The following is a 27,242-nucleotide window of genomic DNA, read 5'->3' on the forward strand; positions in this document are numbered from 1 at the left end:
TAACAAAATATATTAGCTACTTTCTAGCGTCTATCCCCAGAACAACTGATTAAATTAATGTTTGAGAAATATCCACCGTGGAGATGTTTAATAAAAATAAAATGGCCAGATTTGAGCCAATGCCAAATAACTGTAAAGGTACCTGGATATCTTATAGAACAAAGTTAAAAAAAAAAAAAATTCTCCTCTATTGACAGTGGTAGAAGAGAATGAACTATTGACATAATAAGATGGAAATTTCTCTGTTGACAGTGGTAGAGTCAGAGAATGAAACGTTGAGGGAGTAAGATGGAAACTTCCCTATTGACAGCGGTAGAATAAGAGAATGAAACGTTGAGGGAATAAGATGACAATTTCCCTAACCCATGGCAACAGACCATTAAATAGGTTTCTCAGTGAAATATTCTTAGACTCTAGGAGTTGGCCATCTGAACATTCAACCACAACGATGATAGCTCATTGGGGAAAACAGCCTGGCGTTGCCAGAGGAGGGAATAGTAACACGTAAGCCAGCTTCCCTTTTCACAATCTTGTAATTTATCAGGACACATTTCTTGTATAGTGGAAGTAAGAAAAAGGGAAGAAGTGCTAAAACCCATTTGTTTTATTTATTTATTAATTTATTTATTTTTATAACTTTAAGTTCCAAGATACATGTGCAGAGTGTGCAAGTTTGTTACACAGGTATATGTGTGCCCTGGTGGTTTGCTGCACCTATTGACCCATCCTCTATGTTCCCTCCTCTCAACCCCCATCCCCCAGCTGGCCCTGGTATGTGTTGTTCCCCTGCCTGTGCCCATGTGTTCTCAATGTTCAACTCACATTTATGAGTGAGAACATGCAGCGTTTGGTTTTCTCTTCCCCTTGTTAGTTTGCTGAGGATGATGGCTTCCAGCTTCATCCATGTCCCTGAAAATGACAAGATCTCTTTCCTTTTTACAGCTGTATAGTATTCCATGTTGCATATGTACCACATTTTCTTTGTCCAGTCTATCATTGATGGATATTTGTGTTGTTTCATGTCTGGTAAAACTCATTTGAATCCAGGGAGATGGTGCGTGTGATATTTGAAAGTACAGCTTATCTATAACTTCTTTTTCTTTCACCCTTGGTGTGGCAAAATGGCTGTCATTGTTTTTTATACATGAACCATTTTAACACATGGTCCCACTTGCTGGGATTAATCACCTTATCTCTCAAACCTAGCACATTGGCAGGTCCTATGCTGGGGGTAGCATCAGCCAGGCCTTGGTGGAGCTCTCTAAAAAGCATGGGGGCTGATACAGAATATATATATACATATTTATTTATTTATATTTATTTATTCATATATATATTGCAGTACTTCCTGCATAGCAGGTTTGTGTGTGTGTGTTGTGTGTAGGGAAGGAGGCTATCAGGCTGGAAATGAGGGTGGGAACAGTCCCTGCATGCACCCTCCTCAAAGAGATGATTTGTTTAATGGCTTGAGACTTACAACACCAATAAGACTATTACTTCTGAAGTTGTTTGCATCTCATTTACAGTTTTGGGGATGCTTTTCTTCACATTTACTTTTAAACAGAGTACTTTCTAAGTGCAAAACATAACTAACCTCTAAATTACAACACGTTTCTGATGGTTTCATTTTAAACAACTCACAATAAAGATTGACTCTAACATGGGAATAAAACAGATATACCAAAACGTTAATGTTTCTTTTTCCTGTTGATGCCAGTAATATCTAGAGACAGTTTTCTGTAATATTAAAATGAAAATAAAATCTAAAATCCCTAGAGAATCACTTCACTGCATCAACATCTATTACTTCCATCTGGTTTAATTTGTAACAGGAACTAATATACTACTTGAAAAAAAATCACTAATAGTATCATAATAGCATTGTTTCTGAAAAATCAATCTCAAGTTAGCTAATGGGTCTGGCATCTTGCATTTCGCTGAGGAAACTGAAGCAAGGGCAGTGTCTAACAGATAAAACTCAAGGGATTGATTTGTGTTTTAGCAGTCTGGAGAGAATATAGGACTCTCAAGGAACGAGAAATTACTGGCCAAGTCCTTGGACAAGCTAAAAGTATTTCTGAAAATTACTTTTCCAAATTTTTTTTTAGGAACCAACAACATAGCATCTACTTAGAGATGGATTTACAGACTCTTAAATATTTTTTCCCCTTGATTAAAAGACTGGTTTTGATGATGCTTTTCTGCAGCTTTGACAATGCCCATACTTGCCTATTTTATTTTAAGTTCTGCCTTGTGATATTAACCGGAACCTATGACATAATTTTGCAAATATTGTATGCCATAAACATTTCACAGGGTTGGTTATATATTCAGTGAGTGCCAATCAATAGTAATGAAGGTAGTCTGGAATGTAAGCCATAGGGCTACAGAGCCACAGAACTGCACTTCTTGCAGAGTCATCCCAGTCTCCAGTTAGATTCTGTTCCCTGAGTGTCATTCTCATTTCCCAGACTCTCTGCTGATTTTTACAAGGATGCGAAAAGGGGACATGTATACCCTTGGGTTCTGAGAGGGGGTACTCACATGATTCCCCAGGCTTATGTCTGTTCCAGAATATCCTTTCCATTCTCATATCTGGCACCCTTGGCATCTGCATCTGCATCTGCAAGCTCTCTAATGCCCCTTAAAAACAGCCAGCAGGAAGATGACAGAGTCAGGAAGGTTTCTGAGCTGATATGGAGCCCAGACTTCGGTGGTGCCTTCCCGAATAGGGGGAATTATCCAGATCTGAAGGAAATCAACCAGTATTGATCCTTCCTTCCTATTTGTGCTTCTTCTCCACCTTGATAGTAATCACCAAAATTCTCAGGTTACATTTGACATTCAGCTATCCATGGTTTTAGTATGAGCCATTCTGTCTATTTTTCTCAATATCTATCTATCTATCTATCTATCTATCTATCTATCTATCTATCTATCTATCTATGTATCTATGTATCTATCTATCTATCTCCTATCTACCTACCTAACATCTATCTCTACCATCAATCAGCCAATTTATCTGTCTTCCTACCCATCAGCTATCAATCTATCAATCAATCTATGTTTCATCTGTCTGCCTATCACCTAGGTGTCCTTCCTGTCCTTTAATTATTTCCTTCATCTATCTATTGATCTATCTATCCTATCTATCATCTAATAATCAATCTACCTATGTATTCTCCGTCATCTATTAATAATCTACCTACCTATTATCTCTGTCAATCAATCTATCTCTATCGTCTATCCATTCTCTCTATCTATCTATTATTTGTCTGCCTACGTATGTATCTATTATCTATCTGTGACAGTAGTTATCAACAATGGATGAGTTTGCCCATGGAGAACATTTGGCAACATCTGGAGACCTTTTTGGTGACCACAATATAGAACCAGAACATAGCACACCCTTGAAGTAAAATGTGCTGAAGAACATCCAGCTGTTTCTGACCCATTTCAGAGAGTGAGCCTCAGAACCCTATCTCCTTTGTCTGAAGATCTGCCTCCTGTGGGCTCTGTTCAGATTATTTACTTCCAGGGCTCTGTTCCATTGGTTGATTGGCCAGGCTCCCCTGAACATGCATTGTAGATCTCCATCGTGGTCTTGAGCCCTATTCTCCCCTTAGATTCTCACAGAATTCTCAACTATCTCATGGTAAATACAGCTTTGAATTATTTCCCCCACACCTGTCTCTCCCAGCCTTTGCCATCCAGCAAATGATAGCATTCACCCACACGGAGAATCCTCCCCTCCAAGCAGAAGTCCTTCCTTCAAGCTTGTCCTCATTCTCACTCCCACCACTCAGCAGTTTCTGCTGGCCCTTCCTGTAAGTACATTTGGAAATGTTCTGTGTACCTTCATATTTACTGCCACACCTGTTGTCAACCAAGCATCCCTCAATTTCTCTGCAGGGTTTACTTCATTTCCACCTCCTTCACTTGCCCAGCTCTGACAAGTTCTCCAGGTAGTGGCCAACATTGCTGTTTTAACAAATACTTCAGTTCATGTCACTCCCTTCCTTAAACCCTCTAATCACTCCCTTTTGCAGTTGGTGTGAAGAAAACATAGTCTTTTCCATGTCTTCTCAGATCTTAGGTAACCTGGTCACTGACAATCTCACCTGCTCATCTGATATCATTATTTCCCCTGCTTGCAGTATCTAGAGAAATCTCAGCATCCAAGAAATGAAAAGATTTTTTTTTTTTAAGATGGAGTCTCACTCTGTTGTCAGGCTGGAGTGCAGTGATGCTACCTTGGCTCACTGCAACCCCCACCTCCTGGGTTCAAGTGATTCTCCTGCCTTGGTCTGCCAAGGTAACCTTACCACAAGTGACTCACCCACCTTGGCCTCACAAAGTGCTGAGATTACAGGCATGAGCCACCTGCACCCGGCCTGAAAAAGGATTTTGATGCTGATATCAATTCCGTTTTTGGTGTTCACCATGCTAGACAGATTTGTTCTAAAATCCTAAATAATAATAAACACACCACACCTGCCCAAAGATTATCTAGGATTAGAGCAGGATTTCCTCACTTCAGCATAACTGACATTGGGGCACTATTACCATTTTGGATAGGAACATTCTTTGTTTTATGTGGTTGTCATGTGCATTGTAAGATGTTGAGCAGCTTCCCTGACCTTAACCCGTTAGATGCCAGTAGCACCCGCTTCCGTATTTGTGATCACCAAAATGTCTACACATGATTACAAGTGTTCCCTAGAAGCAAACTTTTCACTGGTTTAGAACTACTGCCATAGATAGATAATAGGCAGACAAACAGAAAGACAGAAAGACAGACAGATGATAGAATGATTGATTGATTGATAGAATGATAAAGATAGATGATAGATAGGTTGACAGGTAATAGGATATTAGATGATAGATAAGATAGACGATAGAATGATAACTAGGTAGACAGATTGATCAGTGACAGAGATATATGAAAAGTAGGTATGTTGATAGGTAGGTGATTGTGTAATTGATAGAGTAGATATATGTATATAGAAAGGTGCTAGGTAGATGATAGATATATATGATGGATGGATAGATAAAAGAAGATAGATAGATAGATAGATAGATAGATAGATAGATAGATAGATAGATAGATAGATAGATAGATAGATGAAAGATGGTAGGGTAATAAGCAGATGATAGAATGATAGCTAGATAGGATGATAGACTGATAGATGATAGAGACAGATGAAAGGTAGGTATATTGGTAGGTAGATGATAGGATGATAAATAGATGGAATAGACATAGATACAGAGACAGATGATGGATAGATGGATAGATAGATACCTAATACATAGCTGGATGCAATGGATAAATAGGTAATAGATGATTGATAGATAGATAGATAGATAGATAGATAGATAGATAGATAGATAATAGATAGATGTGATGGATGATAAATATATGATGATAGAAAGATGGATGTGATGGATGGATAGATAATAGATAAATAGATGTAATGGATGAATAGATATATGATTGGTATATAGATAATAGATAGATAGGATTATAGATAGATTGATAGAAAGATAGATAGATAGATAGATAGATAGATAGATAGATAGATAGATAGATAGATACAGACAGACAAATTTGCGCATGCTAAAGTAAGGTTACCAAATTTCTGCAATCTTGATGTTTAGGACTGAAACAATATGGGTTGTAGGGGCTGTCATGTGCATTACAGGATGTTGAGCAGCATCTCTATAGAGAACGAATCAATGGCTGTGCCATAAAGTGGGCAAGCTTGGTGAGTCTGAGGAACAGAAAGACGGCCAATAACTCTGAACTTTATGGCAAATAGCAAAATACCAGAGAGCTAGCTAATTGTCCACCATGGAATATTCTTCTAAAATGATGAGGCCATGCCCGAGTGGACCAAGAATGAATCTCTGGAAATAAAAGGAGGCATCTTGGAGCAGGGAGTTAAGAAAGTGAATGAACTGTAAGTCAACCTATAATTGAGTGAAACACTGAGGTAGCACCCAAAAGCAACTTCCTAATCAGGGTCAACAAACCAAACAGTGAACTTTTATATAAAGCAATGAAAATCTCTTGGTGTCTTCCTTCATTGGAATGCCTTGCTGCAAGAGAGCTGTACATGGTCACACCCCTTTGTTTCTGAACCTTACTTCAAATCTCAGCTCTCCAGAGTCCTGCCCTAGACATTGGACAGCCAAACCCCTCTACTCTCCTTCGTGTCCTTTAGTTATTTCCTTATGAAATTTACAACTACCGGAAATGATCTTTTTCATTATTTTTACCCTTCTAGTCATCCGTCTTGCTAAGAGAGCTGAGCCCTTGCCTATTTGGTTGACCCACCCAGAATAGTAAGTTGCAGACACACAAAGCTCAAATTATAGCTGTGACTGCGTTGCAGAATGAATCCATGCATGGAGAATCTGTAGCAGACATTGTTTCATATTGAGGGAAGTTCAAACAGTATCTGCCTTATTTTTCCTTTTATTTCTCCATCTCTAAAAGCATTAGAGCTTGTTTTCAGAGCCCACTACATCCTGAAGGCACAAACAAAGTTGACCTGTACAATGTTTCTGCAATTTTTTAAAGTAAAATTCGAATGGCATTACATCCACTATTGTAGGCTCTACAATTCAGTACCATTTAGTACATTCATACTATTGTGTATATATCATCTCTATCTTGTTCCGAACATTTCCACCACCTCAAAAGGAGATCTCATATCCGTTAAACAGTCATGCTCTACTCCCTCTCCTCCTCCAGCCTTTGGGAACCACCACTTTATTTTCTGTCTCTATGAATTTGACTATTCTGAACATTTCATTTCTATGGAATCATATAATATACAATTAATACACATAGAATCATACAATAGATCAGCAGTCCCCAAGCTTTTTGGCACCTGGGACCAGTTTCAAGGAAGATAATTTTTCCACAGGTTGGGGAGGGGGTGGTTTTGGGATGACTCAAGCTCATTACATTATTGTGCACTTTATTTCTTTTATTATTGTGTTGTAATATATAATGAAATAAATCTACAACTCACCATAATGTAGAATCAGTGGGAACCCTGAGCTTATTTTCCTTTAACTAGACAGTTCCCTCTAGGGGTGACAGGAGACAGTAACATATCATCAGGCATTAGATTCTCATAAGGAGTGCATAACCTAGATCCCTCGCATGCACAGTTTAGAATAGGGTTTGTGCTTCTATGAGACTCTAATGCTGTCACTGATCTGACAGGAAATGGAGCTCAGGCAGTAATGCCAGCAAGGGGGAATGGCTGTAAATACAGATGAAGCTTTGCTGGCTCACCCACTGCTCACCTCCTGCTGTGCAGCCTGGTTCCTAACCGGTCCAGTACTGCTCTGTGGCCCGGGGTTCGAGGACCACTGCAACAGGTGATCTGTAACGGCTTCTTTCAGTGAACAACAGGTTTCAAGGGTCACCCACATGGTAGCCTGTGTCAGAGCTTCATTATCTTTTGCAGTGTGCCTCTTAAGCAATGATTACTGCCACTGCATAGTGATTTTGCAGAGAATTGATTTAAAGAGTGGAACAAGAAAATGTGCCCTGTAGACTTCTATTCTGTAGTTGGCATTTCTAAAACATATATTTAGACTCTCTTTGCTTCTCACTCATGTGCACTGCATTATTCCTCATGGTTGGTATTTCAGTCAAACAAAAACCTCTGAACAATTCTGAGGATGCCATTGGCAAAACCCACCCTGCAAGAGTTTCTTGGCCCCCTCTAGTATGCTACATCATCTGTGCTTGTGTTTAAATAAGAATAAACAAGGTACTCCCTTAAACATAAAAATGGTGACAGGTGCAGTGGCTCATGCCTGTAATCCCAGCATTTTGGGAAGCTGAGGCAGGCAGATCACCTAAGGTCAGGAGTTTGAGACCAGCCTGGCCAACATGGTGAAACCCCATGTCTACTAAAAATACAAAAATTAGCCGGACGTACTGGCAGGCACCTGTAGTCCCAGTTACTTGGGAGGTTGAAGCCAGAGAATTGCTTGAACCTGGGAGGTGGAGGTTGCAGTGAGCTGAGACGGTGCCAGTGCACTCCAGCCTGGGAGACAGAGTGAGACTCTATCTCAAATGAATAAATAAATAAAACAACATTTAAAAAATAAAAATGGCAGCTTAGGATGGTCATTATCTGTGACTGACACTTCATTTACTCACAAGATGGGAACTTAAAAACCCTGCAAACACAGTAACAACAACAACAATGTCCCCATTATAGAGGAAAGGAGACTCGTGGAAGGCACTGAATACATCCAAGAATACACAGTCACTATGATAAAATACAGGTATCTTGAGACCAAAACTTCACCTTGCATTCAGAGACCATTAACTGAGGTGGGAAAGGCTATCAATATCCACTTGACACTTTATTTTATTAATGAGTTGAAACATATGGAATAAGGCTGCAGAGTTCCTCAAAACATAACATGGCAAAGAATGAATTAGAAATGTATCAGATTTCTACTCTGGAGTCAGCTGAAATCAGGTCTGAAATTGGTCGTTTCAGTGTCTCAGAGAAGAATCATTGAATGGACTTGTTTACGAATAGTATGATTCCTGTATGGTTTTTACATTATTCATATTATGTATAAATATTTGAACATCTGAATATGTTTTCATTGAATGTCTTTATTCATATAACATATTGCTCATTATTCCCCTGCCTAACTGCGTTTTAGTTGCCATTTTTAACTCGCGGATTCTTATCATGTTTCTTTTTGTGTTTTGCTTGGCTATGACTTTCCCTTGATCTCCCTGGTGTCAGCTTTGTTGTACCTATTCCCTCCAGAAACTCTGTGGCAGTCCTTGACACAGAGCAATGTCTGAGGGGCTACAGACATTATGTCCTTTAACCCACACATGGCTCTCTGAAAAAAGAATCCTCAGCAACATTACTAATGAAGAATTTGAGCTTCCAAAAAGCTTGGTAACTTCTCTGGGATAACCAGCAGGCAAGTGAAGTGTGCCTCACTTCAAAACATGAGGCCTGGCTGGTTGCAGTGGCTGACACCTGTAATCCCAGCACTTTGGGAGGCCAAGGCGGGTAGATCACTTGAGCTCAGAAGTTCAAGACCTGCTTGGGCAACATGGTGAAACCCCATCTCTACTAAAAATACAAAAATTAGCCAGGTGTGGTGGTGTGTGCTTGTAGTCCCAGCTACTCAGAAGGCTGAAGTGGGAGGATGGCTTGAGCCCAGGACACAGAGGTTGCAGTGAGCCAAGACTGTGCCACCACACTCTGGCCTGGACAACAGAGCCAGACCCTGTCGAGAGAGAGAGAGAGAGAGAGAGAGAGAGAGAGAGAGAGAGAGAGAGAGATCTTTCTATGCTTCTATCTCACCTATACACACTGGGACCCCTATTCCCCACCCAGCTTGCAGGAGTCAACACCTTCCTTTCCCTTTATTATACTCTGCAGGAAACTGCTGAGCTCATGATTGGAAAAAAATGCACCTCTTTCTTCTCTTACTTGGAATTTTACCCATGGAGGAAGTTCATGGTCCTTAACATGAAATAAAACTTCATGCCTTTGAATTTCATTTATCTTTGCAGCATTATATTTTGGGGAGTTTTGCACCATGATTCTGTACATTTGAACTCACTAAATAAAATACAACGTCATGTAGATATTGACAGTTTTTCCCACCTCAGTTCACAGTGTCTGAATGCAGGTTGTAGCTTTGGTCTCAAGATGCCTGGATTTTACTGTCACTGACTATATTCCTGAATGCATTCAATGTCTTCTGGGAGTCTCCTCTTCTCTGTAATGGGGACATTATTGTTGTTGTTACTTGTTTGTTTGTGGAATATTTAAGTTCTAATCTTGTTTTAATAAGACCAAAATACTACTAGGTAATAGGAAAAAGCTTTGGAAAGGAACATTGTGTGGTTTAACCCTCTTTTTCCTTATTACTTGAAAGTTTGGAAAGTCCCTTCCTTCCTTCCTTCCTTCCTTCCTTCCTTCCTTCCTTCCTTCCTTCCTTCCTTCCTTCCTTCCTTCCTCCCTCCCTCCCCTCCTTCCCTTCCTCCCTCCCTCCCCCTCCATCCCTCTCTCCTCTCTCTTGCTCTTCCTTCCTTCCTACCTTTTTCTTTTCTTTCTTTTCTCTTTCTTTCTTTCTTTCTTTCTTTCTTTCTTTCTTTCTTTCTTTCTTTCTTTCTTTCTTTCTTTCTTTCTCTCTCTCTTTCTTTCTCTTTCTTTCTTTCTTTCTTTCTTTCTTTCTTTCTTTCTTTCTTTCTTTCTTTCTTTCTTTCTTTCTTTCCCCTTCCTTCCTTTCTTCCTTCCTTCCTCCCTCCCTCCATCCCTCTATTTCCTTCCTTCCTTCCTTCCTTCCTTCCTTCCTTCCTTCCTTCCTTTCCTTCCTTCCTTCCTTCCTTCCTTCCTTCCTTCCTTCCTTCCTTCCTCCTTCCTTCCTTCCTTCCTTCCTTCCTTCCTTTCTTTCTTTCTTTCTTTCTTTCTTTCTTTCTTTCTTTCTTTCTTTCTTTCTTTCTTTCTTTCTTTTTTTCTTTCTTTCTTTTTTTTCTTTCTTTCTTTCTCTCCCCCTTCCGCTTCCCCTTCCTCTTCTTCTTTCCCTTTCCCTTTCCCTTTCCTTCCCTTCCATCCCCTTCTCTTTCCTTTTTGGTTTTGCTCTGTTGCTCAAACTAGAATGCAGTAGCACAATCATGGCTGTCTGCAGCTTCGACCTCCTGAGTTCAAATTGTCTTCCATGCTCAGCCTCCTGAGGAGCTGGGACCACAGGCATGCATGACTACACCAAACTATTTTAGTATTTTTTGTAGAGATGAGGTTTCACTATGTTGCCCAGGCTGGTCTTGAACTTCTGGGCTCAAGTGATCATCCCGCCTTAGCCTCCCAAAGTACTGGGATTATAGGCATGAGCTGCCATGCTCAGCCTGGAAACTTTCTTGAATCTCAGTTTTTGCTGTGGAAAATTGCCTGCTTCATGGGGTTTAGGTGATAATGGGTGAAAAGCAATATAAAGAGGACAAGGCTCAATTCCAGCTAAGTCTCCCACCTTCTATGGAATCCACAGCTTGCCATAGGATACACAAATAGCTATGAGCCCAATTCTTTTAATATGTTACCTCTTACCAGTGTTAAATAAAGCAGAACTTAGCTGACAAGACACTGGAATAATGTGTAAAGCATGGAAAATGTCATGTAATCAAGAAGAAAGAACCTCTATTTATGATTTTTCATTAACTACTTGAGTGAAAAATGATGAAGAGGAAATAGGATCATCTTTTAGTGTATTTTCTACTACACCATATTGAATCTATACAACATTATTTCAATAAAGTGGGATGCATTTAATTCCATCTGATGTTTTCTTTTTATAAAATCATCTTAAAGAGAAAAGTGCAATTATGAAAGAAGCTCTTTGAAGAGTTTGAAACAATCAAGATGAATGGTTTTTCAGGGTAGAGCTTATAAATTTCCTGCACTCAAGAATTCGTAGCTGAAAGGTGCTTCCTAAGGCTGGGTCTTAGGGGAGTCACAACTAACCCAGTATTTCTGTTGACTTTGGAATTGTAGTCCAGATTTGGGCACATATGAGTGTGAGAAAACTGAACCATGCTAGCATCTGCTGCATTTAGCTATGAGATGTTCACTTGTGTTCTCTGCTAATTGATTTCCTTTTATTTAGTTGATAAGGAGAAGCAATCAATTATATCAGGCTAGATGTGTTATATCTCAGCAGAAACAGTGATTTATGGTAACAGCATGCAGGCCTCTCTCTTCATTTTTCAAATTTCTTATCCAGGAATCAAGTTTAAGCATTAGTGTATGCTATTGCCAATATGGCAACAAGAAATTTCTAAATAGGTCAAGAAAGCATCTTGACAATTATATATGCAGCAACAACAACAACAAAAAACTAAAAGAACTCACCTTGAGGACCGGTTACAGGAAAAAACAAAACAAAAAAGAAACCTAGCATGTCCACAAATAACTTAGATTATCCATCAGACATATCCATGGGAAATAAGAGTGTCGGCGCTGTAGTCAACGTTTATATTTGGCCCTTAGCAGGGAGCTCTCTCCTTTCTTACCATATGCAAAGCAAATTCCAATTCTGTGGATTTTCCCATCCCTGCTAGCCATGTGTCACTCTTTATTACTGTCACTTTAGCACAGAGTTTCCAAGAAAGAGACATGTGGAATAGCCTCATGTTGAATTCTAAATCCTACTGATGAACATCAAATAGCCTCCTGACCACATTAGCATATTCTAAGTCAAGTTCTCCATGAATGTTCCATAGCAGAATGAAGACAAATAAATATGGGTCACTTTCTTCCTGACTCCAGAGAGAGACAAGGACACAAATGGATAAATTTCTTTGGGAATGGCACCCCTATAACCTCAGAATCACTATTTCATGGCCAGGTACAGTGGTTCATGCTTGTAATCCCAGCACTTTGGGAGGCCTAGGCAAGAGGATCACATGAGGCCAGGAGTTCCAGATCAGCCTGGGCACATAGCACGACCCTTTCTCTACAAGAATAAAAATAAAAAATTAGGCAGGGATGGTGGCCTGTGCCTGTAGTTCCAGCTACTTGGGAGGCTGAGGTGGGAAGACTGCTGGAGCCTGGGAGATTTCACCACTGCACTCCAGCCTGGGTGATGGAGTAAGATTGTCATAAATAAATAAATAAACAAACAAACAAACTCACCATTTTACGAATTTGCTCTTGAGCAGGTAAGGGAAGGGGGGAGTTAAGTATTTGCTATTTCTTATCTTTATTATCATTATTATTATTCCTTAGGTTTAATAGCATACAGGCCCTGCCAGAAACCTCATTTGCAGGGCTGACCAAGTTGGAGTTACTTATGATTCACGGCAATGAGATCCCAAGCATCCCCGATGGAGCTTTAAGAGACCTCAGGTCTCTTCAGGTAAACCCGCGGCATTTATAAGTGTCACTAAGTGCATCCTCTAAGACCAGTAATAAAGAATGGGAACTATGTCATTCTCTTTAATGATCGATAAAGCAGCTTTTTTTTTTTTTTTTTACATGAAAGACAAGCTTCATGTCATTACTCCCCAGCCCTTTGGTTTCTGTTTGGGGTTGCGGCTTTTTAAACTATAAACAGGATCCTTTTGTTTTGTTTGTTTTCCCCTGTCCTTGTAGGTTTTCAAGTTCAGCTACAACAAGCTGAGAGTGATCACAGGACAGACCCTCCAGGGTCTCTCTAACTTAATGAGGCTGCACATTGACCACAACAAGATCGAGTTTATCCACCCACAGGCTTTCAATGGCTTAACATCCCTGAGACTACTCCATTTGGAAGGAAATCTGCTCCACCAGCTGCACCCCAGCACCTTCTCCACGTTCACATTTCTGGATTATTTCAGACTCTCCACCATAAGGCACCTCTACTTAGTGGAGAACATGATTAGAACTCTTCCTGCCAGCATGCTTCAGAACATGCCGCTTCTGGAGAATCTTTACTTGCAGGGAAATCCGTGGACCTGTGATTGTGAGATGAGATGGTTTTTGGAATGGGATGCAAAATCCAGAGGTAAGAAGAGAGAAGAAACCATTTCTAGTTGCACACTCTTATCTTTTTGGAGATGGTCCATTCTTGAAGGAAGGTTCTTATGTTGACTTATTCATCTTGCCTTGGGCGAAATCTGAGCATCTAATCAGTAAGACAGGAACTCACACTTTAAACATTAGCCACTTAAATGTTAAGACACCTCCATTCCCCAGAGCCAATGCAGTTATCCCTTAGTTAAATGTTGTGCTAACATAATCAGTTACATACGGTTGATGTGGGTTGTCATGGAATGGGTATCTGGAGGATCATGCCAGCCTTGGACTGCAGCTTAATGTGGGAAACTGGGACTGAGAAGGGACTCTGAATGCATGCTCCATGAGGAAGTCACAAAGAATGCCTGGCAAAGAGCAGGCTGGTGGGAGCAGGGGCTACAAGGTCATTGTTTTATGGACAAGGAAGCAATGCGCAGTATTGATCCAGAGAGCTATGACAACAGCCAGGACTTATGCATAGGAGTTGCAACAAAGTAGGTCGTGGTTCCTTCCTTCCCTCCTTCCTTCCCTCCTTCTGTCCATCCCTCCTCCTTCCTTCCTTGTTTCCTTTCTTCCTTCCCTCCCTCCCTCTTTCCTTCCTTCCTTTCTTCCTTCCCTCCTTCCTTTTCTCTCCTTCTTTTATTCCTTCCCTCTCCCCTCCCTTCCTTCCTTCTCTCCTTCCTTCTTGCCTGTTCCCTCCCTCCCTCCTTCTTTCCTTCCTTCCTTCTTTCCTTCCTTCTTTCCTTCCCTGACTCCTTCCTTCCTTCTCTCCTTCCTTCCTTTCTTCCTTCCATCTCTCCTTTTCTTCCTCCATTCTTTCCCCCTCTCTCCTTCCCTTCCCCCTGCTTCTTTCCTCCTTCCTTTCTCCTGCTTTTCTAAGTCCTACCTTGCAACCTATCCGCATCCCCAGATTGCATTGTGTTCACCATATCCTGAATCTATTTCCTCAACTCCATTCTCACAGCCACTGGCCTAGATCAAGCTCCTTTCCTTCTCTCTCTGGTGGGAAAGCGGAGCATTCTAAACAAGCATCCCCATGACCTTGCCAGCCCTGTTTCCCATCCACTCTCTACAAAGCAGTGAGAACAGTTTTGCAGAATGTGCATCCAGCTAGGCCACACCTCTGTGTAACTGATTTCCATTGCTTTTAGGATAAGATGCACATTTGCACTTTCCCTCCAAGAAGTCTCCACACAATGGTCGCTCAATGTGTCCCCACCATTGTCTAGCATTGTGGCCTCATTTTTCTTCTTATTCACCTATTTCTAGCCACATGGCCTTCCTTTCTGTTTCTTGCAGCTTCTAAACTTATTTCTATCTCAATATCATTGGATTTGCTCAGTTGCCTACTTGCAGATCTTTACTGCTAGATGTTCAAAGGGCTTGATTTTTCTCAGCTTTTAGAACTTCATTCCAAGAGGTCATCAAGCAATGGATGTGGGAAAGACAGAGGTACACCCACGTGTGAATGGTCTTAACCAGAAAAGACACACACCTCCTCCACTCATGTTTCATTGGTGGGAACCTGTCCTCACACCACAGTGGATGCAAGGGGCCAGAAAATGCATTTGGATGGCTATTTTGTAGCAGCAACACTACATTATGGATGTGGACCTATAAAGCTTTGCTGGGCAAAGAACCATCTTTGCTACTGTCTGAAGATAAACATGCATGTCTTTGTCTGTGCATGCCTATGCATGTATGTGTCTCTGCACATGTGTGTACATCTGCATATGCATAGATTTGCATGCATGTGAAAGGAAAACCAAGACTTTAAAGTATTAAAGTTAGTTTTATGTAGTGATCCTTTCTGAAGATTGCAATCCCAGAATCTTTCAGAAAGTTTCTATTAGACTGTTCCATAGCAGTGTTTCAGCCCGCAGCTTTTACACAGGTGGTGGAGCTTCTGCAGGTGCTCAGAAGTCACATCAAATGTGGTCAGAATTCACATCAGATGTGCTCAGAGGTTACATTAGAGCTGATTCTCATCAAAGTTTGGGTGCCAGGGGACATCTGCTTACAGGTTACAGAGGCATAGTCATTAATCCTGCCAGACATTATCTTATGTGCAGAAAGAGGCAGGGGCTAGGAGCATTGAACTCATCTTTTCTAAAAGTGCAGTGATTCAGGCAAGTGACATGCAGGCCTGTGCTCCATCCTGCTCATCATCTTCAGGGCATTCATTTACAGGCTATGCTCATTCCCTGAACCCTGAAACTGAGCTGGCCAAGGGATTTTGTGAAATGCTGCTGATGTTTGCTGGTTTGTCTCACAGCATGTATGTGTGTGGGTATGAGTGTGAGTGTGTGTATGTGTGTTGGGGGGAGATGTTCAAAACAATCCTATTTGCATGTTGAAGTGTTTACTTTGAATGTCACACAGGAAACTGGTCAGGAGGGCAAAAGGAAAGACAGCAATGTCAGTTAGGAGGTTTACAATTGTCCAAGTCATAGATGAAACAGTATGACTGGCTTTTTCCCAATGGGAATGGTCAGAAGTGGTTGAGGACTTTCAAGAAAAACTCCTAGTCTTCCAGTTTCCCAAGCTGAGAGAGTATGACATCACTTACTGAGATAGAACAGGCATGAGACTCTATATTTAGGTCAGGGAGAGAATATAAGTTTGTTTTGTAGATGTCAGTTCAAGGAGCCTTCATGCTATCTAAAAAGACATATAAAGAGGCAATAGGGTGTGGAACTCAGAGAATGTGTTTGGACTAGAGAAGCTCATAAGATAGTCATCACTGGCAGGTGGATGGTAATTGGAACCACACATGTGGGAGAGACCATTGACACTGAAACAGACCAGGTAGGAAAGGGGCTTAGAACCAAGTCAAGGAGGACCCAGTCAGCAAAGATTCAGGCAGAGGAGGAGGAGGAAGCAGTGACTGAGATCAAGTTGTGGCCAGAAATGATGGAGAAAATTCCAGAGGATTTCATATCCGGGAGACTAAGAGGACAATGTGAACTCAAAAGCAAACCCTCTGCGAAATGTTTACTATAGAGAGTTATAAATATAGATATAGTTACCTAGATACATACATATTGATTATATATACATTATATATTATAAATTTATACATATAGAGTTATAAATGCAGATATAGTTACCTATATACATACATATTGATTAACTATAAATTATATATTATAAATTTATAAATATAGTTATAAATATATAGTTACCTAGATACATACATATTGATTATATATAATACATTATAAATGTTTAAATAATAGTTATAAATACAGATATAGTTACCTACATACATACATATTGATTATATGTAAATTATATGTTATAAATTTATAAATATAGAGTTATAAATATAGATATAGTTACCTAGATACATACATATTGACTATATATAAATTATATATTATAAATTTATAGTTATAAATATAGATATAGTTACATAGATACATACATATGATTATATATTTATATAAAATATATAAATTATATATTTTAAATTTATAAATGATTTATAATATAAATATGTTGATTATATATTTATATATAAATAAAAATGTATATCTATAAATTTATATATTGTTATATCACGATTTTTAAAAGTAAATATGATGTGATACATGCCAAAGATTCTTCCTTTTACCTGAAAATGCTTTCATGGGTTTATATACTTGTATCCATATATATTTATATATCATTTATATATATTTAGATATATACACACATTGATTACATGTCTACATATCTACATATTTATATATATTTATTGATATATCAATATGTTTATATATCATGATAGATATATATCTATATATTACATAAATATATGTTAAGTTAGATATATATTTGTATATATTGAGATGATATATATCAAGATTTTTTGCATATATGTAGGTTTATATATATCAAGATGAAAAAATAATAAAAAGTAGACATGATGTGATACATGCAAAGATTCAACCTTTTACCTAGAAATGTTTCCCCAGTTTGCAGTTATTTATACAGATTCTTCTAAACTTTCACAGAAAGTACATTGTATAACATATGTGAGTGAAACTGTTTTCTTTAACTTAGAATGTTTTTAAAATACCTGTTAGTAAGCATTTTAAGGTATTTTAAAGTAAAAATTATTATTACTGGTTAAGCAGTTATAAAGCACCCATTAGTTACCACACAGTGTGCTAAAACTGTGGTTTGACATAAAGCCTCAAAGGCAACTCATGTATAGGATTCCTTGGTTATGGGATTACAGCTGAGTGATAAAGATGCAAACATAGGCTTTATCCTCTGGCCATGTGCAAGGCATGTCATTTTTTGGCTCCTTACCCTATTGAGTGTCTATTTGCTTATTTGTTTTAGGAATTCTGAAGTGTAAAAAGGACAAAGCTTACGAAGGCGGTCAGTTGTGTGCAATGTGCTTCAGTCCAAAGAAGTTGTACAAACATGAGATTCACAAACTGAAGGACATGACTTGTCTGAAGCCTTCCATAGAGTCTCCTCTGAGACAGAACAGGAGCAGCAGTATTGAGGAGGAGCAAGAACAAGAAGAGGATGGTGACAGCCAGCTCATCCTGGAGAAATTCCAACTCCCCCAGTGGAACGTCTCTTTGAACATGTCTGACGAGCATGGGAACATGGTGAACTTGGTCTGTGACATCAAGAAACCAATGGATGTGTACAAAATTCACTTGAACCAAACGGATCCTCCAGATATTGACATAAATGCAACAGTTGCCTTGGACTTTGAGTGTCCAATGACCCGGGAAAACTATGAAAAGCTATGGAAATTGATAGCATACTACAGTGAAGTTCCCGTGAAGCTACACAGAGAGCTCATGCTCAGCAAAGACCCCAGAGTCAGCTACCAGTACAGGCAGAATGCTGATGAGGAAGCTCTTTACTACACAGGCGTGAGAGCCCAGATTCTTGCAGAACCAGAATGGGTCATGCAGCCATCCATAGATATCCAGCTGAACCGACGTCAGAGTACGGCCAAGAAGGTGCTACTTTCCTACTACACCCAGTATTCTCAAACAATATCCCCCAAAGATACAAGGCAGGCTCGGGGCAGAAGCTGGGTAATGATTGAGCCTAGTGGAGCTGTGCAAAGAGATCAGACTGTCCTGCAAGGGGGTCCATGCCAGTTGAGCTGCAATGTGAAAGCTTCTGAGAGTCCGTCTATCTTCTGGGTGCTTCCAGATGACTCCATCCTGAAAGCGCCCATGGATGACCCAGACAGCAAGTTCTCCATTCTCAGCAGTGGCTGGCTAAGGATCAAGTCCATGGAGCCATCTGACTCGGGCTTGTACCAGTGCATTGCTCAAGTAAGGGATGAAATGGACCGCATGGTATATAGGGTACTTGTGCAGTCTCCCTCCACTCAGCCAGCCGAGAAAGACACAGTGACAATTGGCAAGAACGCAGGAGAGCCGGTGATGTTGCCTTGCAATGCTTTAGCAATACCCGAAGCCCACCTTAGCTGGATTCTTCCAAACAGAAGGATAATTAATGATTTGACTAACACATCACATGTATACATGCTGCCAAATGGAACTCTTTCCATCCCAAAGGTCCAAGTCAGCGATAGTGGTTACTACAGATGTGTGGCTGTCAACCAGGAAGGGGCAGACCATTTTACTGTGGGAATCACAGTGACCAAGAAAGGGTCTGGCTCGCCATCCAAAAGAGGCCGACGCCCAGGTGCAAAGGCTCTTTCCAGAGTGAGAGAAGACATCGTGGAGGATGAAGGGGGCTCAGGCATGGGAGATGAAGAGAACACTTCAAGGAGACTTCTGCATCCAAAGGACCAAGAGGTGTTCCTCAAAACAAAGGATGATGCCATCAATGGAGATAAGAAAGCCAAGAAAGGGAGAAGAAAGCTGAAACTCTGGAAGCATTCGGAAAAAGAACCAGAGACCAATGTTGCAGAAGGTCGCAGAGTGTTTGAATCCAGACGAAGGATAAACATGGCAAACAAACAGATTAATCCAGAGCGCTGGGCTGACATTTTAGCCAAAGTCCGTGGGAAAAGTCTCCCTAAGGGCACAGAAGTACCCCCAGTGATTAAAACCACAAGTCTTCCATCCTTGAGTCTAGAAATCACACCACCTTTGCCTGCTGTTTCTCCCCCGTCAGCATCTCCTGTGCAGACAGTGACCAGTGCTGAAGAATCCTCAGTAGATGTATCTCTACTTGGTGAAGAAAAGCACATTTTGAGTACCATTTCCTCAGCCAGCATGGGACTAGAACACAACCACAATGGAGTTATTCTTGTTGAACCTGAAGTAACAAGCACACCTCTGGAAGAAGTTGTTTATGAGTTTTCTGAGAAGACTGAGGAGATAACTTCCACTGAAGGTGACCTGAAGTGGACTGCAGCCCCTACATTTATATCCGAGCCTTATGAACCATCTCCTACTCTGCACACCTTAGACACAGTCTATGAAGAGCCCACCCATGAAGAGACGGCAACAGAGGGTTGGTCTGCAGCAGATGTTGGATCCTCACCAGAGCCCACATCCAGTGAGTATGAGCCTCCATTGGATGTTGTCTCCTTGGCTGAGTCTGAGCCTGTGCAATACTTTGACCCAGATTTGGAGACTAATTCACAAACACATGAGGATAACATGAAAGAATACATCTTTGCACACCTTACTCCAATCCCCACCACCTGGGTTAATGACTCTAGTATATCAAAGTCATTTGAGGATTCTACTATAGGCGAACAAGGTGTCCCAGGCAAATCACTTTTACAAGGACCGACAGAGAACATCCAGCTTGTGAAAAGTAGTTTAAGCACTCAAGACACCTTACTGATTAAAACAGGTATGAAAGAGAAGTCTCAGACACTACAGGGAGGAGATATGCTAGCGGGAGACCCCACACACTCCAGAAGTTCTGAGAGTGAAGGCCAACAGAGCAAATCCATCACTTTGCCTGACTCCACACTGGGTATAATGAGCAGTGTGTCTCCAGTTAAGAAGCCTGCAGAAACCACAGTTGGCACCCTGCTAGAAGAAGACACCACAACAGCAACAACAACTCCAAGGCAAAAAGTTGCTTCGTCATCCACCATGATCACTCACCCTTCTCGAAGGAGACCCAATGGGAGAAAGAGATTACGCCCCCACAAATTCCGCCACCGACACAAGCAAACCCCACCCACAACTTCTGCCCCATCAGAGACTTTTTCTACTCAAACAACTCAAGCACTTGAAATTAAGATTTCAAATCAAGTGGAGAGTTCTCCAGTTCCTACAGGTTGGGTGGATAACACAGTTAATACCCCCAAACAGTTGAAAATGGAGAAGAATGCAGAACCCATATCCAAGGGAATGCCATGGAGAAAACACGGGAAGAGGCCAAAGAAACATCAATATACCCCTCCTACAGTGAGCTCAAGAGCATCCGGATGCAAGCCCAGCCCTTCTCCAGAAAATAAACATAGAAACATTGTTACTCCCAGTTCAGAAACTATACTTTTGCCTACAACTGTTTCTCTGAAAACTGAGGGCCCTTATGATTCCTTAGATTACATGACAACCACCAGAAAAATATATTCATCTTACCATAAAGTCCAAGAGACACTTCCAGTCACATATAAACACACAACAGATGGAAAAGAAATTAAGGATGAGGATGCCACAAATGTCAACAAACATAAAAGTGACACTTTAGTCACTGGTGAGTCAATTACTAATGTCCTACCAACTTCTCACTCCTTGGTCTCCACTACGGGAGAATTTAAGGAAGAATCCTCTCCTGTAGGCTTTCCAGGAACTCCAACCTGGAATCCCTCAAGGACAGCCCAGCCTGGGAGGCTACAGGCAGACATACCTGTTACTACTTCTGGGGAAAACCTTACAGACCCTCCCCTTCTTAAAGAGCTCGAGGATGTGGATTTTACTTCTGAGTTTTCATTCTCTGTGACAGTCTCCACACCATTTCAACAGGAAGAAGTTGGTTCTTCCACAACTCTCTCAAGCATAAAAGTGCAGGTGTCTTCAAGTCAGGCAGAAACCACCACTCTTGATCAAGATCATCATGAAACCACTGTAGCTATTCTACTCTCTGAAACTAGACCACAGAATCACACCCCTACTGCCGCCCAGATGAAAGAGCTAGCATCCTCGTCCCCACGCACGATTCTCATGTCTTTGGGAGAAACCACCACCACTAAGCCAGCACTTCTCAGTCCAAGAACATCTCAAACATCTAGAGATTCCAAGGAAAATGTTTTCTTGAATTATGTGAGGAATCCAGAAACCAAAGCAGCCCCAGTGAACAATGAAGGGACACAGCATATGTCAGGGCCAAATGAATTATCAACACCCTCTTCCGACCAGGATGCATTTAACTTGTCTATAAAGCTGGAATTGGAGAAGCAAGTATTTGATAATAGGAGTCTACCACATGGCCCAGATGGCCACCACCAGGATGGAAGAGTTCATGCTTCTCACCAACTAACCAGAGTCCCTGCCAAACCCAAACTGTTCCTACCAACAGGAGCAGTGAGGCTGCCTGAAATGTCCACACAAAGTGCTTCCAGATACTTTGTAACTTTCCAGCCACCTCATCACTGGACCAACAAACCAGAAATAACTACATATCCTTCTAGGTCTTTACCAGAGAACAAGCAGTTTACAACTCCAAGATTATCAAGTACAACAACTCCTCTCCCATTGCACATGTCCAAACCCAGCATTCCTAGTAAGTTTGCTGACCGAAGAACTGACCAATTCAATGGCTACTCCAAAGTGTTTGGAAATAACAACATCCCTGAGGCAAGAAACCCAGTTGGAAAGCCTCCCAGTCCAAGAATTCCTCATTATTCCAATGGAAGATTCCCTTTCTTTACCAACAGGACTCTTTCTTTTCCACAGCTGGGAGTCACCCTGAGACCCCAGATACCCACTTCTCCTGCCCCAGTAATGAGAGAGAGAAAAGTTAATCCAGGTTCCTACAACAGGATACATTCCCATAGCACCTTCCATCTGGACTTTGGCCCTCCAGCACCTCCGTTGTTGCACACTCCGCGGACCACGGGGTCACCCTCAACTAACTTACAGAATACCCCTCTGGTCTCCTCCACCCAGAGTTCTGTCTCCTTTGTAACATCTTCTGTCCAGTCCTCAGGAAGCTTCCACCAGAGCAGCTCAAAGTTCTTTGCAGGAGGACCGCCTGCATCCAAATTCTCGTCTCTTGGGGAAAAGCCCCAGATCCTCACCAAGTCCCCACAGACTGTGTCCATCACTGCCGAGACAGATGCTGTGTTCCCCTGTGAGGCAACAGGAAAACCAAAGCCTTTCGTTACTTGGACAAAGGTTTCCACAGGTAAGATGTTTAAGCATCTACTTTTTTTTTTTTTTGGTCAATTTTTATTTTATTGGCTAGCAATATAATACATTAAAACAGCATGTGTTGAACAACATAAGTACATTAGGAGAAATTTTTATAACACATTTGGGGAATTGTTTTTACTTGAATAAGCGTTTATTGTTATTTTTATAATTTCAGCTTTTGTTTTAGATGCAGGGGGAGCATGTGCAGGTTTGTCACATGGGTAGATTGCGTGATGCTGAGGTTTGGGGCACAAATGATCCCATTACCCAGGTAGCCAGCACAGCACCCGATAGGTGGATTTTTCAGCTCTTGCCACCCCTCCTTCTCCTCTCTAGTAGTCCCAAGTATCCATTTTTCCTATCTTTATGTCCATGTGTACCCAATCTACACTTTAACCAGAGTGTAGGAGAAAGTTACCGGAGTCTTACTTTAAGCACAACCAGAAACTCAGAAAATAATGAATTGTTAGGATGACAGGAGTCATCTGAAAACTTAGATCTAAGCATGTTTTTCTTCAGGGACAGAAAGTGAGGAACTAGAATGAAAGTGAGATTTTAATGGAGCCATGGAAACATCTAATAGGTCCTTTGGATAGAGAATAACTCAGGTTTGAAATATTCCATAAGAAAGCCTCTCAATTTTTTCAGTTGACTCCAGTACAAATGCCTTCAACCACTATGTGAGGGCAGAGTGGATGTGAGATGTGGTCTGTAAATCCCCCTTGCCCTTTTATCAGTTTGCAAAGGTAAACCCAGCTTAGTCAGAGATTAGGTTATAGTCTTACAAGTGCTATTCAGGTGCTTCTTTGATTTGGACCTAGACCTATGGTTGCGTTAGTCTGCTTGGGCTGCCATGACAAAGTACCACAAACTGGGCAGCTTAAGTAACAGATAGTTATTTTCTCACAATTTCAGATGTTGGAAGTCCAACATCAAGGTGTTGGCAAGATTGGTTCCTTCCGAAGCCTCTCTCCTTGGCACGTAGATGCCGTCTTCTTCCTACGTCATACATGGTCAAACTTGTTTGTCTGGGTCCTAATCTCTTATAAAGATACCAGTCCTATTAGATTAGAGCCCATCCTACTGACCTTGTGTAACCTTAATCACCTTGTTAAAGACCCTATCTCCAAATGCAGTCACATTCTGAGTTCCTGGGGGTTAGCACTTAAATGTTTAAATTTGGGGGGACACATTTCAGCCCACAAAAAATGGTTTATAGTTGGAATCCTGAGACAGACATTCAAACAGCAGCCAGCTTCCTAAATTGACCATCTGCTTTCTCCAAATGGCAGAACAATTTCTAGGTTACAGAAGAAAATAAAACTACAGAATCACAGCCTGGACAAAAGACCATACTTTTTCTCCTTTCTCTTTCCTTCTCTCTCAACACAAATGTATCTTCAGCTCTGGATTCTGATCAGAGGATTTTGTGTGTGTGTGTTTGTGTGTGTGTGTGTGTGTGTGTGTGTGTGTGTGTGTGTGTCGCCTTCATTTGGATAATACAAAATGATTTATGCTGCTAGCACTTAGCTGTACTTTCTTTGTACTGCTTTATCTCCCAAATGTTGGAAGTATTCCAGAGGTTCACAGAGATTCTGAGCCTAGGGCAATTGTTTACTTCTTTGATAACCTTAGCACTTGAAGTCATAGGTTTTCATAATTTCATAATTAATTTTGCTGGAAGTGGGAAATGGGGGACACCATGGGTTATTTATTCCAAAAGGGTTATGTCCTTGAAGGAACCCATTCTCCTTCTGGGAATACCATTTGTATAAATCCTTAGGGTCCTTCACACCCTATGCCATTTCAGAGCATCTTTGAATTTTGCCCCTGCACCAGAAATTCATGCACATTTTTCTGCTACACTTCCTGGAATCAGCTCTCAATGCTGGCTGCTCATTTATTAGCTAGCTCTTGTTTTTAGACAAGAGCTATTTCTCTCAATACATGGCCAAATGAGATTTGTTCACATCCAAAAGTGTTGTAGTTGCATGTTGTGGAACTACATGGCATGACTTTATCATGCCTTTGTTTTCAGATAAACTAAGCTCTTTTATTGAGGCATCAGAGAGAAATGGAAGGCACCTTATAATTGCCCCAGGAAGTGTAACAATAATTGGCAGGAGGTTTCAGTGGTCCTTCCCTTGCACTGCAAACCAAATGAAAGACAGGCACTCTTGTACCTCTGCATCATAAAATGCTTCAGTGGGGAGGTGGGACACCATGAGTGAGAGTCAGCAGGTAGGTGTCCATGACCATGCCCATGGTCACCTGTCATTTGGGAGGGCTCAGCTACAAAGTTGGTGGCATCTTGGCTGCATTGCCGGAAAAGTAGGGAGATTATATCAGCACCAAGAAACACTTGCTCTCCAAGACCTGGTGGGCTGTGCAGACTCACTGGGCTGCTGCTGATCCTGGTTTTGGAGGGGACGGCTGTGGTCTTGGCTGCTTCTGTAAACACACGAGAGCAGTGGCCTTTTTTCAATGTCTGTTCTGTGTTGGAATAATCTATCCACTATGAAGTTATTTTCATAGTGACAGCAAGTAATTTTGCAGGTGGGTGAACACCAGATGCTTTGTCAGAGAGTATGAGTTCCCCTTGAGGATGGAAATGATGGCAAGCTTGCAAGATTTGAAAGCTTTAACCTAAGGGTGAACTCCCATATTAGAGAAAGTTATTAGCAAAAGAGTCTGAGGCACTGGTTAGAATGAAATGAATGGTGCACAGGAAAATTCCAGACCCAGGAAGATCCAGTAATATGGGAGAAGAATGGAAGTTCTAAAATTCAGGGCTGTCTTGGGCTTCCCTGTTTAGAAATGTAGGTTTTATTATTACATTTCATCATTAACAAAAGTCCATGAGATCTGTGGAGGATAAAGGTGGAGCTTTATTTTCTTTTTAAAGAAAACTATCTCTAGATTGGGTGGACATAACCTTCAGTGTGAGTAAAAAAATGTGCTATCTGAAGAACAAAGGAAGTAGAGACAGTTCCTATACTGGTTCCCAATCAAGTCCATTTACACAAATTAGGAATTCAAGTTTGTTTAGTTCTGATTGGTCCAAATATTTGAGCCCTGATTGGGTGATTGCCAAGCCCCAAACTGGAAGTCTCTGGCAAGTTGTTTGGCAAGAGATACTGCTCTAAGGACAAACAGCATTTGACTACTGTTCTGTCACCCTGCCATGGTTGCCTGGTTCTGTTTTATAAATTTGGGCATCTCTCTCAGTCACAGGGGATTCATGTTATGAGAGTTTGAGGTCTCATTTACAGTTTCATTGTATGCCTGTATGATTAGGCCAACAGATCAGGAGATGACTGCCATTAAAAGATAGTTTGTTACTCAGGTACCAGGACAGAGCACATCACATCATGCAAGGCCACAGAGGAAAGCACCAGGTTTGGTTAGGAAGCAGAGTAATAGGGAGAAAGTGTGGGCAAGCACCTTTTTTTTTTTTTTTTGCAGTTTCTATGGGAAGAAACAGGCGAGGCTTAGAATTGAATATTTTGAAAAATGTCAGCAGGCTCTGCAGCACATGGGGCTGTCACTAGTTTGTGTGGTACCTGACCCTGGGATAGTTAAGGCTAGAAGATAGTTACCTGGAATCAGACAGCCCAATAAAGGAGGTGGTTAGGGTGTGGTCTCTGGATTGATTGGTTTGCATATGGAAGGTGCGCTCACAGGTGAGTGGTTTGCTATCTCTATTAATTATCTAGCTTTGGGAGGGTCAGCAGTTTGGTAGTTTCCCTGGGGTCAGCAAAACCCCAGATGCCAGAGCATCAGAAACACACAATTAATACAGAGCCTGATGATTGCAGAGTCTTAGGAGGTCAGACAGAGTGTGAAATGTGGAGAGTATAGAAAGTGGAGAGACATAAGGACCTATGTCCCATAATTCCTCCCACTGGTTAGAGTGGTGAGAGGTCAGATGTCACTGAGAAGCATGAATTCATGCTCAACTCAAGTGGAGAATGACCCCATCCTGACCCCATCAATCTAACCAATCTACCTTCTTTTCTTTTCTTCTCTCTTTTCTTCTTTTCTCTTATCTTACGTCTCTCTCTCTCTCTCTGTTTTTTTTTTTTTTTTTTTTTTTCTTAAATAGAGTTTCACTCTGTTGCCCAGACAGGAGTGCAGTAGCATGATCATAGCTCACTGCAGTCTCTATATCCCAGGCTCAAGTGATCCTCCCACCTCAGCTTCCCAAGTAACTGGGACCAAAGGCACATGCCACCACACCCAGCTATGTTTTTTGTTTGTTTGTTTTTGTTTTTTTTTAGAAACAGAGTTTAGCTCTGTGGCCTAGGATGGTCTAGAACTCCTGGGCTCGCTCAAGGCATCCTCCTGCCTTGGCCTCCTAAGG

General features: G+C 41.1%; 1 protein-coding gene across 1 annotated transcript in view; it reads left to right on the forward strand.

Annotated features, from left to right (window-relative positions):
- Window positions 1–27,242, forward strand: part of LOC139360909 (matrix-remodeling-associated protein 5-like) — a 49,834-nt gene that overhangs the window by 6,469 nt on the left and 16,123 nt on the right. The window contains exons 3-5 of the mRNA XM_071089362.1: window positions 12,798–12,927; window positions 13,164–13,554; window positions 17,898–22,871. Coding sequence (XP_070945463.1) covers window positions 12,798–12,927; window positions 13,164–13,554; window positions 17,898–22,871 — 5,495 coding nt within the window. The remainder of the gene's footprint in view (window positions 1–12,797; window positions 12,928–13,163; window positions 13,555–17,897; window positions 22,872–27,242) is intronic.

The sequence above is a fragment of the Macaca nemestrina genome, chromosome Y, assembly GCF_043159975.1.
Source record: "Macaca nemestrina isolate mMacNem1 chromosome Y, mMacNem.hap1, whole genome shotgun sequence".
Classification (NCBI taxonomy): Eukaryota; Metazoa; Chordata; class Mammalia; order Primates; family Cercopithecidae; genus Macaca; species Macaca nemestrina.